This window comes from Acanthaster planci, linkage group LG01 (genome assembly GCF_054643075.1).
Source record: "Acanthaster planci isolate LZ-2023a linkage group LG01, COTS_SCS, whole genome shotgun sequence".
Lineage (NCBI taxonomy): Eukaryota > Metazoa > Echinodermata > Asteroidea > Valvatida > Acanthasteridae > Acanthaster > Acanthaster planci.
Genome location: NC_141777.1, coordinates 33,737,400 through 33,751,767, shown reverse-complemented (window position 1 = coordinate 33,751,767; position 14,368 = coordinate 33,737,400). Strand labels below are relative to the sequence as shown.

The window sequence follows — 14,368 nt, the reverse complement described above, 5'->3', positions numbered from 1 at the left end:
GTGTTGGCTTCTCGAGTTCTTAATGGGAGTCAGTTCGTCTGGATGGGGGAGGGGTAATCATTGTCCTGTTCAGTGCCGTGGTCCGTGCAGTGTGCATGTTTGATGATGGCCGACTTGTCATTCTCCTAGTCGTCCGTGCGAGCGGTGTTCTTGGAGTCTGGTGGGACGGAGGTTCCTGCCGGTTTCCCCGATGTATACTTGGCTGCATTCACATGGAATGCGATATACATGTACACTGGGGCGACTGCTGGATGGGTGCTTGTCCTTGTGGGTGTGAAGTGCAGCCTGCAGCTTGTTGGGTGCTGAATGATAGACTTTGATGTTGGCCGACTGTAGCAAAATGCGAAGTTGGTGGGGAGTAGGGCCCAGGTACGGTAGACTGTGGCGGTGGGGCCGGGTTTGGGGGGCTTGGGGTATAGGTGACCCTAGCGTCCTAGGAGAGGGCTTGGAAAGGTTGATGCGCTGGTTGCAGTAGCCGTTCATCTGGAGGGAAGACTTGATGCGGTGGAGTTCTTGGCGTAGGTCGTTCTGGTCACAGATCTCGTAGGCTTTGTGGACGAGGGTGCAGTTGACTGAGGTCTTTATATGGCTGGGTGGGGGAAAGATATCTGGTGCAGGTACTGGTCGGTGTGGGTAGGCTTGCAATAGACACGGTGGTTGAGGGTGCCGTCTGGGTTTCTGGAAGGTATAGTTGTAAGAGGGAGAGGTGTCTGTCTTGTTCTTGTTCCATGGTGAACTTGATCGTAGGGTATTGCTGGTTGAGGTACTCGAGGAATTCTTGGAGGTGATCTTGACCATGGGGCCATATGACTAATGTGTCGTCAATATATATAGCGCAGCCAAATGGTGGGTTTGAGGTGGGCGGTGAAGAGAGATGATGTTTCAAATTCTTCCATGAAGATGTTAGCTAGGACCGTGGATATAGGGGATCCCATGGAGGTCCCAGCTGTCTGCTCGTAGAACTGGTCTTGGAACTTGAAGTAGCTGGATGAACGCAGAGGCAGATGAGGTCGGCGATCTGGGCGGAGGAGAGAGCTGTGCGGTCAGCGAGGGAGGGGTCGCTGTTCAGTCGATCCTTGGCAATCTGGCATGCACTTCAGTGGGTATACTGGTGAATAGCGACACCACGTCGAAGCTCACCATGATGTCTGTTGGCTGGACAGGTTTTTCGTGAGCTTCACGACCTGGGTGGAGTTGGAGATGTGGTGTTGTGTGACGTGGTGTGTTGCCGACCAGGGGCTGGAGGATGTCGGTCAGAAAACGGGCGGTCTCGTAAGTAGGTAATCCCCTTGAAGACAAAATGGGGCGCACGGGGATGTCTGGCTTGTGGATCTTGGGTTAATCGAAGAATCTTGGACAGGTAGACGCCGACGGGCGGAGGCGACGGTACAGGTCTGCTGGGATGGAGTCGGAACGGTGGAGAGCGAGGAGGTGGATGGCGATGCGTCTCGATGGCTTGGGTGGGGTCCTTGGGTAGGGGGCGGTAGGTGCTGGATGTGAGGATGTCTTGTACCTTGTTGGAGTAAGCTTCACGGTCCATGACCACCGTAGCGTTGCCCTTGTCGGCCGTGATGGTGTGTATGGACTTGTCGCTGCGGAGATCATGGAGGGCTTCAACTTCGGGCTTGGTGAGGTTGGGCTTGGCCCGTTTGGCGTGCTGGAGTGCTTGATGGATCTTGACTTGGATGTTATCGGCTGTGGTCTTGTCGAGCTTCCGTATGGCAGGTTCCGTTGCTCGGATGATGTCGGCTAGGGGGACGGCGCGTGGTGGGGTGGCGAAGTTCATGCCTAAGGAGAGGACATCTGTCTTCAGGGTGCGTTGGCTGAGGTTCACGACGGTGTGTCTGTGGAATTCACTCTGGCTGCGGAGGTGGGGTGGGAGGGAAACGGATGGTGTTTGCCGTCGGGATATAGGGGATCCCTTAGGCTCGGGGCGTTGCAATAGAGATATAGACGATCTCATAAACCCGGAGCTCACTTAGATTGAATCACAAGATAGATACACTAGTTTTGCAGCCAACTGTAGTTGGCCGCAGTGAATATGTCACAATGAAAAGGGTATTAAACTCAAACCAGTGACGTTTTCTATAACGGTGCTGAAGCCTCCTCAAGATCGTCCAGGTGATGTCCAGATGGTATGCTGTACTAAGGCAATGACAGCCTGAAGAAGAATGCACTTCACTCCAATGAAATATGAATCTACACTTGAGAGTGATTTTTCTGATTTAACCCTAAAAAAGCCCGGGGCGGAGTCCGCCCTCGGCTCTTTGAGGATTCTCCTCCGAGGGTTTTACGTAACGACGTTCTCCAAATAGTTTTTGAAAAGTTAACCGTGGATTTGTAATAATTATGTACAGGTGTCAGCAACATACCCGTCCAACTGTTTCGTGCATCCCGATGTCAATTCAGACGATGGCCTTTTTTTACTCACAAGTGAAGAATCGGGCACTGAAGAATTTGCTGAAAGAAAGTTTCACTGCAGATTATCTCCAGCGTTTCTGATGTAGCGTCAAAATCACGATGCAACGTCAAACAAACGTCGTTTTATACTTGTCTTTGATAAACCAAATCTTTACAGTCTGTTGTAAGCCTGTATTGCTCATTATCAGCAAAGGTAATTGTAAATGCACAAAGTATTTTGGTTAGGTTTGGCCCCACTGAGAACCATCATTCCCCTTCTTGTCTTAGGGCTGTATCCGAATCTGTTATCTATAGAGCTATGTCTAGGTCTCCGCTCCATGCATTGGAAATCTGTGGAGACGTGTAGACAATAGACCTAGCCGTAGCTCTGAAAGCCTGTTTCGGACACAGCCCTAGTTTGTGACTGTGTGTTTGAAACACTACCCAAATTCCTCTCTTCATTTCAGCTTCTCCAAGTCAACGGAAAAGAACTAGAGAATAGAAAACAGTCCTGTGATCTGTTAATTGTCTGGTTGTCTGTCTGTTTTCAAGGCATTTCAGTACAAGCCCTGGGCTTTTGATTATGCCTCGGTAGTGCAAATGTCATCTTAGTTACTACTGTTTGTATTATTTTCTTTATCCTTGATTAATTGTAAACTCGCATACAACTTGAATGCCTTATATATGCACTGTCGGAAAAAAATGTCAACTGAATTGAACTGAGGAACCCCGCAAAGCGCTGAATGGCAAAGAAAACACACAGTGGTCTCCAAGTTTACACCTTCATCCATCACTTCAAAGAAAGGACATGCCGATGACACAAATACCATTGTCAGAATCAGAATTGTATTTGCTCGAAGTTGTGAAAACTGCACAATAAATAAATGTTTCTAAAGAATTAAAAATGCCGAATTTTTGTGGATTTAAAACCTTTATGATAATTGAATTCATTTATACGCAGTTCAAAATTTCAGAAAGATAAATAAACGCTTTTAGAATGCTGTATAGAGGGATCCCAATACGACGCTTTTAGCGTCGATCTGCGCACTTCCGCGTTTGAAAACGAGGCTATATGTGTCAGCTTCTATTCTTAATACGATCAGACAATTGAAAGTAAGGAGTCAAGACACAAAATACATAAAGGTATGTTAAATTCAGACTTTTAGGATGAAAATTTTTGTGGAAGAGTCTTTCAGGATGATTCGACTCGTAAAATCCAAAGAAAAATAACGACAATTGACCGCGAACTAACGTACCAGCGATGGTCGTGTATCTTGTGCAGTGGGCGTGGTTTAAACTGAAGTGGCGTCACACTTACGAACCGGATGCTCCATGTACTGTGTGGACTCTGCGGGCGCGCGCGAGGAAGTTCGACACAGAGAGCCTCACTTTCGATGCAGGTGTGCGTAGACGGCGCTAATGTGAAATCCCTGTATTGAATTAATAAATTTGAACGTAGAGTTTTATGTCGTCAAACGTGTAAGACTACTTTTCACTTCAAAGGAAAGTGGTTAAAAATGTTTAAAAGGTTTATGAAATATGAGGATAAACATGCTTTCGTAAGTTTACAATTTGGGACAACGTTTGAGCTATGCGTTACTCGCATGTTCTTCAATAGTAATCGAAGTGTCCACGTAATACGCAGATATACTCTACTGCAGCTTTACAAAATCATCCCAGACCAGTAAACCCATCTGATATGAAAACCCCAAGTTTTGTCCAATTTACGTTTCCCTAAGCCATATTGTCGTATTTTGTATGTAGGCTGGAGTTTCAGTCTCCCTGCAGGCCTTTTTTTCAGCGAACAATTGGGTTGGCTGTCTCGCACCGATGCACCCGCATAAATAGGCCTCTACGCAGGGCCCAATGCATGAACTTGTACCAATATTTCACCACTCTGTGTCGAATTAACCCGTTCATGTTTCCCTTTGCAAGCTTATGACTATGCATGTCTTGAATATTGTGTGAAGATCGCTTGCTTCTTACTCTAACTGCACTGGTTTTCAAGAGAATCTATCTCCTGCAGGTAAGTTGATTGTGTTCCTAGGGTGAATAGCTATCGTACGGAGAGGAAACCCATGACAACCAAGTTTTGCTCGCGTGATGAGACTGCCGATAAAAGCTGTCGGCTTTAACATGTACGTCAATATGTTGATGTCGAAACTTTATGTTGCTTAAATATTGTCATTGACATGGCATTAGGATGGTTCTCATGATGACTTAAAGTAGAGTAACTTTTTTCAAAATAAATTTCACTGGAATAACAATATAAGCCTCAGTATAGCAGTTTCCGTTGCAGGTGTAGGCCAATGTGAACAGACGCGACAGCAGGGTCCCATTTTGTGGTACCGAATCCAATACGAGAACAAAACAGTTTGAGTCAATTTTTATTACAGATTGGAACATCAAGTGACATCGTTACTTGCCATATTTCAATGAAACCTTCGGTTGACTTTTATATAAGGTAAAACGTCGAACTCAATTATCATGAAAATTCACAACACACGGGAAATTAATAATATAACCTACTGTCCACCTATAATTTCTCATGGGAAGACACTAACCCTACTCATAACTTTTGTGTTTCAGAAAAAATACTTCATTAATTAAGATATCGGTTTCGAAATCATTTTTGGAAAGTCCCCATTCCACTTATTTGAAGGTTGTGACGACATCGTCTGGGACCCACAAAAGTTGGGGCGCGAGACAGGCTGGGATCAACATCTGGCGAGGTACAGTACGCCTCAGTAAACACATTCACATGAAAACAGAAACCTTTCTCCTCTCGGGGTAACATGAATATTCATTTTCTCCCAAGGTTACGTGTATTTAACTGCGGGTGCGTATAGGAATCACAAAATTTGCCTCCACCGGCACATTTCGGTAGGCGGAAAAGAAGGCCACGCAGAACGACTTGCGTCATATGCACATTATGCTCAGGAAACATGAAGTACGTAGGCCTACTGCACACTTTCTGAGCCAGTATGCATAGGGCCCAAGTTGTTCTGTCTGGCCTCCTTTTCCGTCTACCGCACAGTGCATTCGCAAATGCTTTACCAATACTGTTTTATGACTGATTTCAGAAAAATAATGTTCATGTTCACGTTCAATCTGATACAAGTTTTTCATCTTTGGGTTATTTTCAGCAATTGAAGTCCTACCATATCGCTCGGATTCATTTTAGTCATAATTTTTATGGGCATCCAAAATTACACCATGCGTTTCTATCGAAACTGCAGAGGATGTTTTCATCCATTTTATTTTCGTCTAAAATTATTGTATTCAAACTTGATTTGATCATTAATTTAGATATGACATGGCTTACAAAAGGCCTAAGTATTGCCAAGTTCAGTGCACAAATGTTGCTCGTTTTGATGACCATTCCCCGAATTCATTGTCTTGTAATTATGACGAAAATGCTACGCTGGTGAGATTATCTAAAAATGAGTTACATGAAATTAAGGCAGGATACCTTGTGATTGTGTGCGCATGTACTGTTCAGTTTTCTTCTTCTGTTTGTAATTATGATGCACTAGGATGGTTTCAAATTGAAAGATTACAAAGGCTGGTAGAAACAAAGTGAAGCTCACTGTAACAACACGAACACATACCTGTTTTTGCTCCCATTTTTTCCCTTTTTTGGATTTTTCTCTTTGGCATAATTATCCCCTTTTATACCAGCAAATATGAATCAAATTTCTTTCCATGGACAAGAATATGAGGTTTGAACACAAAAAAGTCTGCCAACTGAAATTAAACGTTTGTTCAACCACTCTCAGAGTTGGAAAAATGTGAATCAGTGAAAAGACAATTTCGATAAGAATGAACTCAAACATTCATCAAAAGACCACACGAAAAGCAAATTTGAACAATTTTTGAAATTCAAATACTGATCTGACGGACCATTGTTTTAAAACAAGTCAGAATAGGCCTTGTGTTTAACTGGACTTTTTTCTTTTTTGCTCACAGAAAGAGAACTTACTTAAGGGAAAGAAACGTAACACATCTGAAATGGAAGAATTCGTTATTAAAGCGGCGATTTTACAATAGTATTTGTACACTGAAATTCTATGCATGTCAAACATTTTACGTCCTGATGAAAGAAAGGGAAGAATTATTTGTCTGGTGTAAGTTCTTGGACTAACATCTGTTCCATGATGCTTTGCCAGACAAACATGCAGATGCGTTGCAGCGTTCCCTGCCAAAATGTAATGAATATTGAACGAGACAGAGGGCAGTATATCATTCACGTTGATATCTGCCTAAGCCCTAAGGTTATCCACTCGCTGCATGTCAAGTGTTAGGGGTTTCAGTGTCTGATATTAATGACAGCTGTATCTAAATTAACGAAAACATCCCTTTTATATTCCACGCAAAATAGAGGAATTTGGGGAAAACAATTAATGCATAAATTATTTTGCCACCCTTAATAGCACGTGGTTAATAATACTATATTCCTTTAAAATTGAGTCACTGACATAAAATTTGCAGAGAACATGTAGCCCCATACCATTGCGACGGAATACACACTAATTTACAACGCCTGGTTTGGTAACATATTACTAAGGCCCTTTCATCTCACAACTTTTTTCGAACTTCATTTTGGACCCTGAGCGCATTTTTAATGCAACTTATTTTGCCGGTGCCAGATTTCAAAATGAGCAGCCGACCACAGCATCAGTTATTAGAGATGGAGGGCAGAGAGCGACTAGCAACTGTTTCCGGCGGCGTGCCATTTCACAGAGAGGACCGCTACATCGGCAAGAGCTTGATGCACGAAAGGTCGGACTCGGGGTTTAATTCAGCGGCGTCCCTGGCAATCCCCGATGAACCGGGTAGCGAGGAGCTCCGATGGGGGTCGTCCCACCTCTATCGCGGTGGAATGACCCAACAGAAGCACAGTGCTCGTGGAGTGGATGGCACCGTGCAGCGAAGGTACACAGTAGGCGCGGAGAGTGGGTCACAAGAGCTTCTACGAACTCGTAGATATCCTAAGGTAAGAGTTATCACCAACTCAAAGGCATGTTGTTATTTAATGAGGTTAAGGGCGGCTTCGTTTCACCTCATGAAACCTGCCAATAAAGTTTTGGAAGTTTTCATTCTCGTTGTAGGCCTATTATTTTTTACATCTTAACAAATTTTCCTGTCATACTTTGATATTAACAATGGCTTTTTTTTATCATTTTTGAGGGTCAGCAGGTTACAAATGTGAGGACTGAAAGGCACACTCGAGACCGACTGTCAGTCGTCCCGGACCGGCTGTCACGCCATGAAAACAATGACATCAATTTTGGGCACGATAGAATGCATGGACAGGGAGCGGTTTCAGGATTCAAGTATTCTTCGTCGCTAGCTGACAAACCAGGAAGAGATTGCCCAAGAGGAGGTTCTTCCTATTTTCTCCGAGACCTTCAGGATACCTGTTCAGGTAGTGCCTTTATCAGCAATCCTGATTTAGGCCATGGAGCCGATGATGACGGCCATCGGTGCACGGTATGGAGGGAGGCTGAGACGCGACAACCTCTTACTGGACGTGCTATCGCGACCATCTCTAGCTCTGAGGTTTGCAACAGGCCGTCTTCAACTATCTGGATGCCTGATCGAAAACCCCGATTACACGAAGAGGAAAGCAGACAACGCTCCTGCACTTCAACCCCAAATTTATTGATCCCCGACTCGATAAGATTGGAGACCGAGGCCGAGGTTGCTAAACATGGCCAGGAAGGCTCGCTCTTTTTAACAAAGAGCGCATGGGGCATTAGCTCGTACACCCATGGAGGATACTGGACAGGCAGTAATTATATTACGAACGACAAAGCTCTCCGAATTAACAGCATGGGTACATCCCTGCCCAGTGCAACAAGCTCACGCGGTGCCATCTCCCTCCAGGACTGGGAAGAGCACGAGAGAGTACACAACGATATCTCCCAGCAGAATTTCTCATCAGCAGTTCCAGCGAATCCAGTCAGGGTAGAGGGATCAAACGGCGGTACACTGGCTGTGCAGGGAGGGCCATCTTCTACACCTCTTGATGTGATTTTCATCCGGAGAATCCTAAGCGTTGCAAGCCACTGCATCCCTTCACCGGTATCGATGAGGTCTAATAGGGACTTCGACATGCAATACTCAGCTGAGATCACTGATGATGCCTACCAACCACCTCATGTGGAGGAAAAGAGGAATCCACCATCGCCAGAACTCGAGCCGTGCTCTGCTCACATCGAAGTGCCGTCAGATTCCTGGGATCTCAACCAGTATGCCAATTTTGAGAAGAAAGCGTATCTGGAGGCCTTTGATATGATGCGTAAATGCGCAATGAATCTTTGTATTGACATAGTCGGGCGCGTCTTTCAGATATCCAACTTTGCTGGGGCTATGCTAGACAGGCGAGGTGGGTACCTATCCATTGATGATCTGGATGTCCATCTGTATGTTCCGTTTGGTGCCGTACCCGATGGACCACCACAGCTGGTCTACATCTTTGTGGAAGGTAACATGATCAAAGATAAGGACCAACTCACTCCGTGCATTCACTGTGGCCCCTCTGCTCTGCGCTTCCGCAAAGATGTTTTTCTGACCTTCCCTCACTGCGCACAGGATGCAACCAACCATCTTTTCACCCTCACCAAATCAATGTCGGGGCGTGACATTTGGAAAATCCGCGATGGCGTGGATGGATTGGTGTTGGTGAAGAGTCATTCCATCACCGTGACGATGGATCATTTCTGTGGTTATGTGGCATGTGCTCTTGTCTCGGCCAAGTCCATGTTGGCTTGCGTGTTTATCAACGAGGACATCACGGCAGGAAAAGCTGCTATTCGACTCCGGATCATCAACAACACCAAATCTGACCTGAGAGTAAGTTATAGGTTTGATTCAATATACACCTGTACATTACAGCTCAGTTAGCTTTCTTCTGAAAAATTCTCCCTAACCCACGATGCATGTATATAGTTAGCACATAAAGAGTGAAATAAGACCCAAAGTCGTGTGTTCCTGTTTGTCTGGATGAAAGTGACCGAAAATGTAATGAAATGAAAGTAATACAGGTAAGTGAAGTGATTTTTTCAGACTGCTGAAACTTCAGTTTGGTTCCAACCGTTTCTTTCCTTTATAGGAAGTCGAGTTGAGTGAGAAAAAGCATGACTTCTACCTTGCTGACATGGAGGAGCAAATTTGGGTGGAGCGAGATGGAGGAGATGTGATCGCAACCTTGACGTCTGAATCAGAATGTTGGGAAATCACCAAACCCGCATGTGGCACCCACGTAGGTGGAAATTATCGCTTAAACTTAATGGTTCATCAACTTGTTGGAAGTGTGGCTAGGTTTGTTTTAGGTCGTCAAGTTGGTTATGGAATGGCTGGTTTGTACACCCTTTCGACATTTTACTCACAAGTTGCTGAATGTTTGCTGATGTGAAAGCAAGAGCTAATCTGTGCACAGGTTAATACAGTTGACATGTTGGTTGGTTTGTATTGTCACTAGGTTAACTATTGGTGGTTGTTGATATAATTGGATATTTATTTATTTCAGGTTAGCTAAATGCGTGGATTGTACATGATTGCGCGATGAACGAAGTATGGGGTTTATGAAGATCTTATTTGTTAGGCAGTGAATAAATGAATTTAATTTTTCGGGCTCGATAATGAATTGTCTATTTGAGACGATTGGCCGATAGCTGGCCTGGTTGGTTGGCTTGTTGATATGAGTTGGATAAATTAGTTTGTAGATTGGCTTAGTTTTGGTGGAGGTTCACTTGTTGGTTGGAGCGGTTTGTTTGTCGTTTTTATGGCTGACTGGCTAAGTTTTCATGGATAGGTATGTCGCTGAAGGTACGTCTCTCTTGAATGACTTTGATTGATAGGTTTTTCATGTGCCACTTTGGTTATCGACCTTAATGGGCCTAAGACAGAAGATGAAAATTGATTTCGTTGATTTTTCAAACTGATCCCTTTTACGTATTTTTAAATGACTTTTGCAGACGTTCAAAAACTGGTTTTTGTGGCGACCCAGTACTTCAGACCGTGTTTCGGCTTACCCGTCCAAACTGTTTTTCGCCAGCCGTAATTCCTCTGTTAAGACACCCTTCAGAGCGTGTATGACAGTCAAAGGCCACGTCGAAGTGGAATTCCTTGTGAAGAGTCCTACTAAGGTAAGTTATCATCAAAACGTGAGTAATAATTTACACTGTTATGTATAAAAAGACTTGGTCAGAATTGGCACTTACAGCAAAAGCTGACTTAAAAAAAATTTTTCTACCCCCGTAAGAATCCTCACTCCTAAAGATCAGTTGGTAGTACCGATTTTAAAACGCTGGTTTTTTAACTCCTTTTAAGAACTGGCAACCTGACTCAGACTGAGTTTGAATATTTGCACTCCCTCCCGCTAAAATATGTTCCTATTTATTCACTTTTTTCCTCTGCCAATTCTAAAACGTGACTCTTGAGGCTATTATTTAATAAATAAACGTGATGCAAAGACTGAAATTTCAAACCTCCCAAAGGATTTAGTTAGACATTGGGCTGAATATTACAGAACAGGATCCGTCCTTTATTATTATTCGTCAGGTACTTGTTTGGGTTTCAAACGTTTCACGCAGCTTTGTCATCGTAATCGAACCATTTCCCCACTAGGTACGTGTACATGACTTGGCGTCTACCAAAAAGCTAGTTCAGGTAATGATGGACAAACTCCCTATTCACAGAGACGATTCGATCGTCTTCGAGCATTTTTTACCTGAAGATATTTACCAGGACCTCTGCGATGTGCTGGACTTGGAGATGCCCATTCCCGTCGATTGGCGCCGCCTCCCTGAAAACCTACCGGGATTGAGTGACCAAGGATGCGGATTGATAAGGAGAATTGAGAGTAGGGCTCGGCTTGAACGCCGCAGTCCATGCGGGCTCGTTCTGGACGCCTTCTTTGCAGAATCGATGACGACTGGCAGAGGAAAGGCTGAATCCTTGCGGGATCTCAGACAGGCCCTCCACGAACTGAACCGTAGAGATGTACAGTTTGCCATCAAGGCTATCGATGTTCAGTTGATGAGGTGTGGGGCGTACGTCGTCGCTGCCAGTCCTAGCCCAAACCATGACATCAACAACAATGCCGAAAATGACAGCAGTGTCTTGATGGGAAGGAGCACAGGAGAAGGGCAGGGAGGAAGGGAAACTACAGGACAGTTGGGGACAAGAATGAGTGATTCTTTGCAAAGATCTCCTGTGTATGCTAGGCAACTAGGTGAAGACACAGCCACGGTGTCGAAACCGTGCTTCACCCAAAAAGATAGCGCCTATTCCAGTTTGGCCACTGCGTACTCTGACGAACAACTACATTTATCGGAAGTACGACCACAGTCTCACTGACACCCCCCAGGTATTTTCATGATTAAGATTTTACACGAATGCCAAGGTTCTGAATCATTGATTTCAACACGAATTAAAATGCACAACCAGAGATGTGTTTAATTATTTAAAAGATCATGCGATTTAATCCTGAAAGAGCCGGGTTATTTTGATCCAGCTTACAGCCGAGGGGCGCCCCCAGAATTTGTCTGTGCCTTTTGAAATTCGGTAAAGACACTTCCTATATATCATTACAAATTTGAAGTTCAAGGCTACATGCGTGGCAGCCCGTGCATTGGGCACAGTAGTGGAAAAGTATACATTTTTGGCTAAAACATCTCGGGAAAATGCGCCCTGCGCAAGAACGGTACAATTGTTTTTCGCAACATTGGTGTCAAAGTGATCACATAGAGTTTTATGAAAACTCCCAAAGGCTCAAGTCCTTAAACAAAAAGGCACTGCAGTAATATCGAAAAAACAAACAAACAAAAACAAACAGACGTGCCGGGGGCGGCTATTTCAGGGTTACAGGCAACCTCCGGTTGAACACTCTTTACAAGGACTTAAATAGTCCACTGAAGTTGATTTAGTCCTTTTGGGGCATTCAAATTTACCGGAGCTTCCATTTACGTAAGATGGATCATTGGGATTTGTCAAGCAGGTGTTTTACATAAAGGAAGCAAGGAGATACAAGAGATTTTGTGCTGTAGAATTAACTGATTTTTATGGGCGTGGGGTCTGTCCTTGTTACAGTTTGCATACAAAAGCTACATTATTGTAGCTCGCCGATGTTGTACAGGAATTATAATCAGCTGTATAAAGACCATAAACGCTAGCTAGATGTAAGAAATCCAAAATGTTAATACAAGGGAAATTAATGAGGAATAGAACAAAATATTGGAACAAAATTGCTAAAATGTATTTTTGAAGTTACACAGTTTGAATTATTGAGGTTTTTCAAGTGACGTAACACTACGGGCGAAGGAAGCGTGCCATGTCTGTAGAGGCACGTGCAGTTTCGAATCTGTGTATTTCATTTGGCAGTTTCATGTACACCAGCATGTTGAGATACTTCGAAGGCGCGCACATTTCTGCACACACATTTGTAAATTGAACTCTGACCCTCCAAATCACGTGACTGAGAATTCTCTATAGACTACATTATCTTTATGCAATTCTTAATTAATTTGTTGTATCATATCTTTGAAGATTTTGTAGGTTGTTGCCGTTCCGATAATTTCGTGTTTTAAATCTTAAGCTTTAAAGAAAATAATCCATTTTAGCCTTTTGATTAGGATTTGTCCATGCAATTGCTGCACAGCGCATGCATTGGCTTTATTAATCTGTTGTATGGCAGGCCTACTTGGTTTTTTGGGTTGTTCAAAAAGGCTTCTTTTTCTGATTCTAGGAATGTTGCTTTTCCCTACTGTTTAATTTTTTTTTTGGCCAGGTTGCACTGGTGTTTTGCACAGGTTTATTGCATTGTTGCACTTCAGTCTACATTTTTGAAAATCTTAATGTAACGCTTAGTTGGTTCTTGTATTGTTTTGCGTCCCTATTTGTTTTTTGTTTTGAAATTATTGATGGCTCTTATTTCGTTTGTATGATATCTAAATGTCTAGGCTTACCCTGACGAATTCGAATGTAAACAGAGCCCAAAAAGGACGTAGTTGCAATCCTTTACCCAAGATAAAGACCTGCCATATAGCGCCAACCTAGACTAACCTAGCTCTTCCTTTATATTATACGTGTATAGCCTGCTGTGCTTAATGGATTAGGAACAGCTATTCGTATATACAGAACTGCAGATGGTTTGATTATTTGGAAACCTGTTTTATATCAAACCCCTCCCAAACCAAAGCATATATTCAAACGGAAATGAAATAATTTGAAATACAAAGATTTAAGTGTGAACAAAAGAGGAACAATAGGGAGTCCACGATTGAAGGCGTTTACACACTTGTGTGTGTGTTTTTTTTGGGGGGGAGGTGATTCAATAGCCCATCCTGCACCTCAAAAGTAGGGGGACATATGCCCCCATCTCCCCGGGATTTACACCCACGATATTGAGATTTATTCGAGGTTCCCAATGGTTCTTTTTCAAACATTCACATTCTAAATGATTTCCCCTTAAAATAGCAGTTGGATGATCTGATCATTGTATAACTTAAAGAACTCACTTATTCAAGGAGCTCTATTGACGACTCTTTTCAGGAAAAAAAATCAAACTTCGGACACTGCAAACTTCTTTTCTTTATTAAACGAACTTTTTCTATTATGATGACGAGACTTGTGACCGATGACTCGTTCTTCAGTTGTTTTGACGGTAGACCATAGACGCTGTAAATATAATTAATGAGCTTTCTAAGAAATTACACGTGATAGACAAAAGTTTGTTTTCTGATTATTACTGTTGAAAGAAATTTTCTTTCGAGATTTGGTACGGCTTAATTGCTTTAAAATGTTGTTTTAAGCATCGGGTCTCTGAAGCAATGTCATAAAAATACCTTCATTCCAAACAGTGCCGTTACACACGGTATTTTCACATTTTTATCACAGAGGTTTAAGTTGCGTTATTGGTGCTCTCCTTTTGTTAAGACCAGTAAAGGATTAAAAAAAAATA

General features: G+C 43.3%; 1 protein-coding gene across 4 annotated transcripts; it reads left to right on the top strand.

Moving 5' to 3' along the window:
• The first annotated feature begins 4,235 nt into the window (after nucleotides 1-4,235).
• LOC110987156 (uncharacterized) lies at nucleotides 4,236-14,368 on the top strand. Of its 4 annotated transcripts, none has more exons than XM_022249634.2 (7): nucleotides 4,236-4,426; nucleotides 5,063-5,132; nucleotides 7,050-7,396; nucleotides 7,600-9,258; nucleotides 9,518-9,667; nucleotides 10,383-10,553; nucleotides 11,035-14,368. In XM_022249634.2, exons 3-7 carry the CDS (start codon nucleotides 7,058-7,060, stop codon nucleotides 11,764-11,766), a joined length of 3,051 nt encoding a protein of 1,016 aa, XP_022105326.2. In that variant the 5' UTR covers nucleotides 4,236-4,426; nucleotides 5,063-5,132; nucleotides 7,050-7,057; the 3' UTR covers nucleotides 11,767-14,368. The 4 variants fall into 4 exon arrangements, with proteins under 4 accessions (XP_022105326.2, XP_022105325.2, XP_022105323.2 ...); XM_022249633.2 differs by having other exon boundaries at nucleotides 7,597-9,258; XM_022249631.2 differs by having other exon boundaries at nucleotides 7,591-9,258.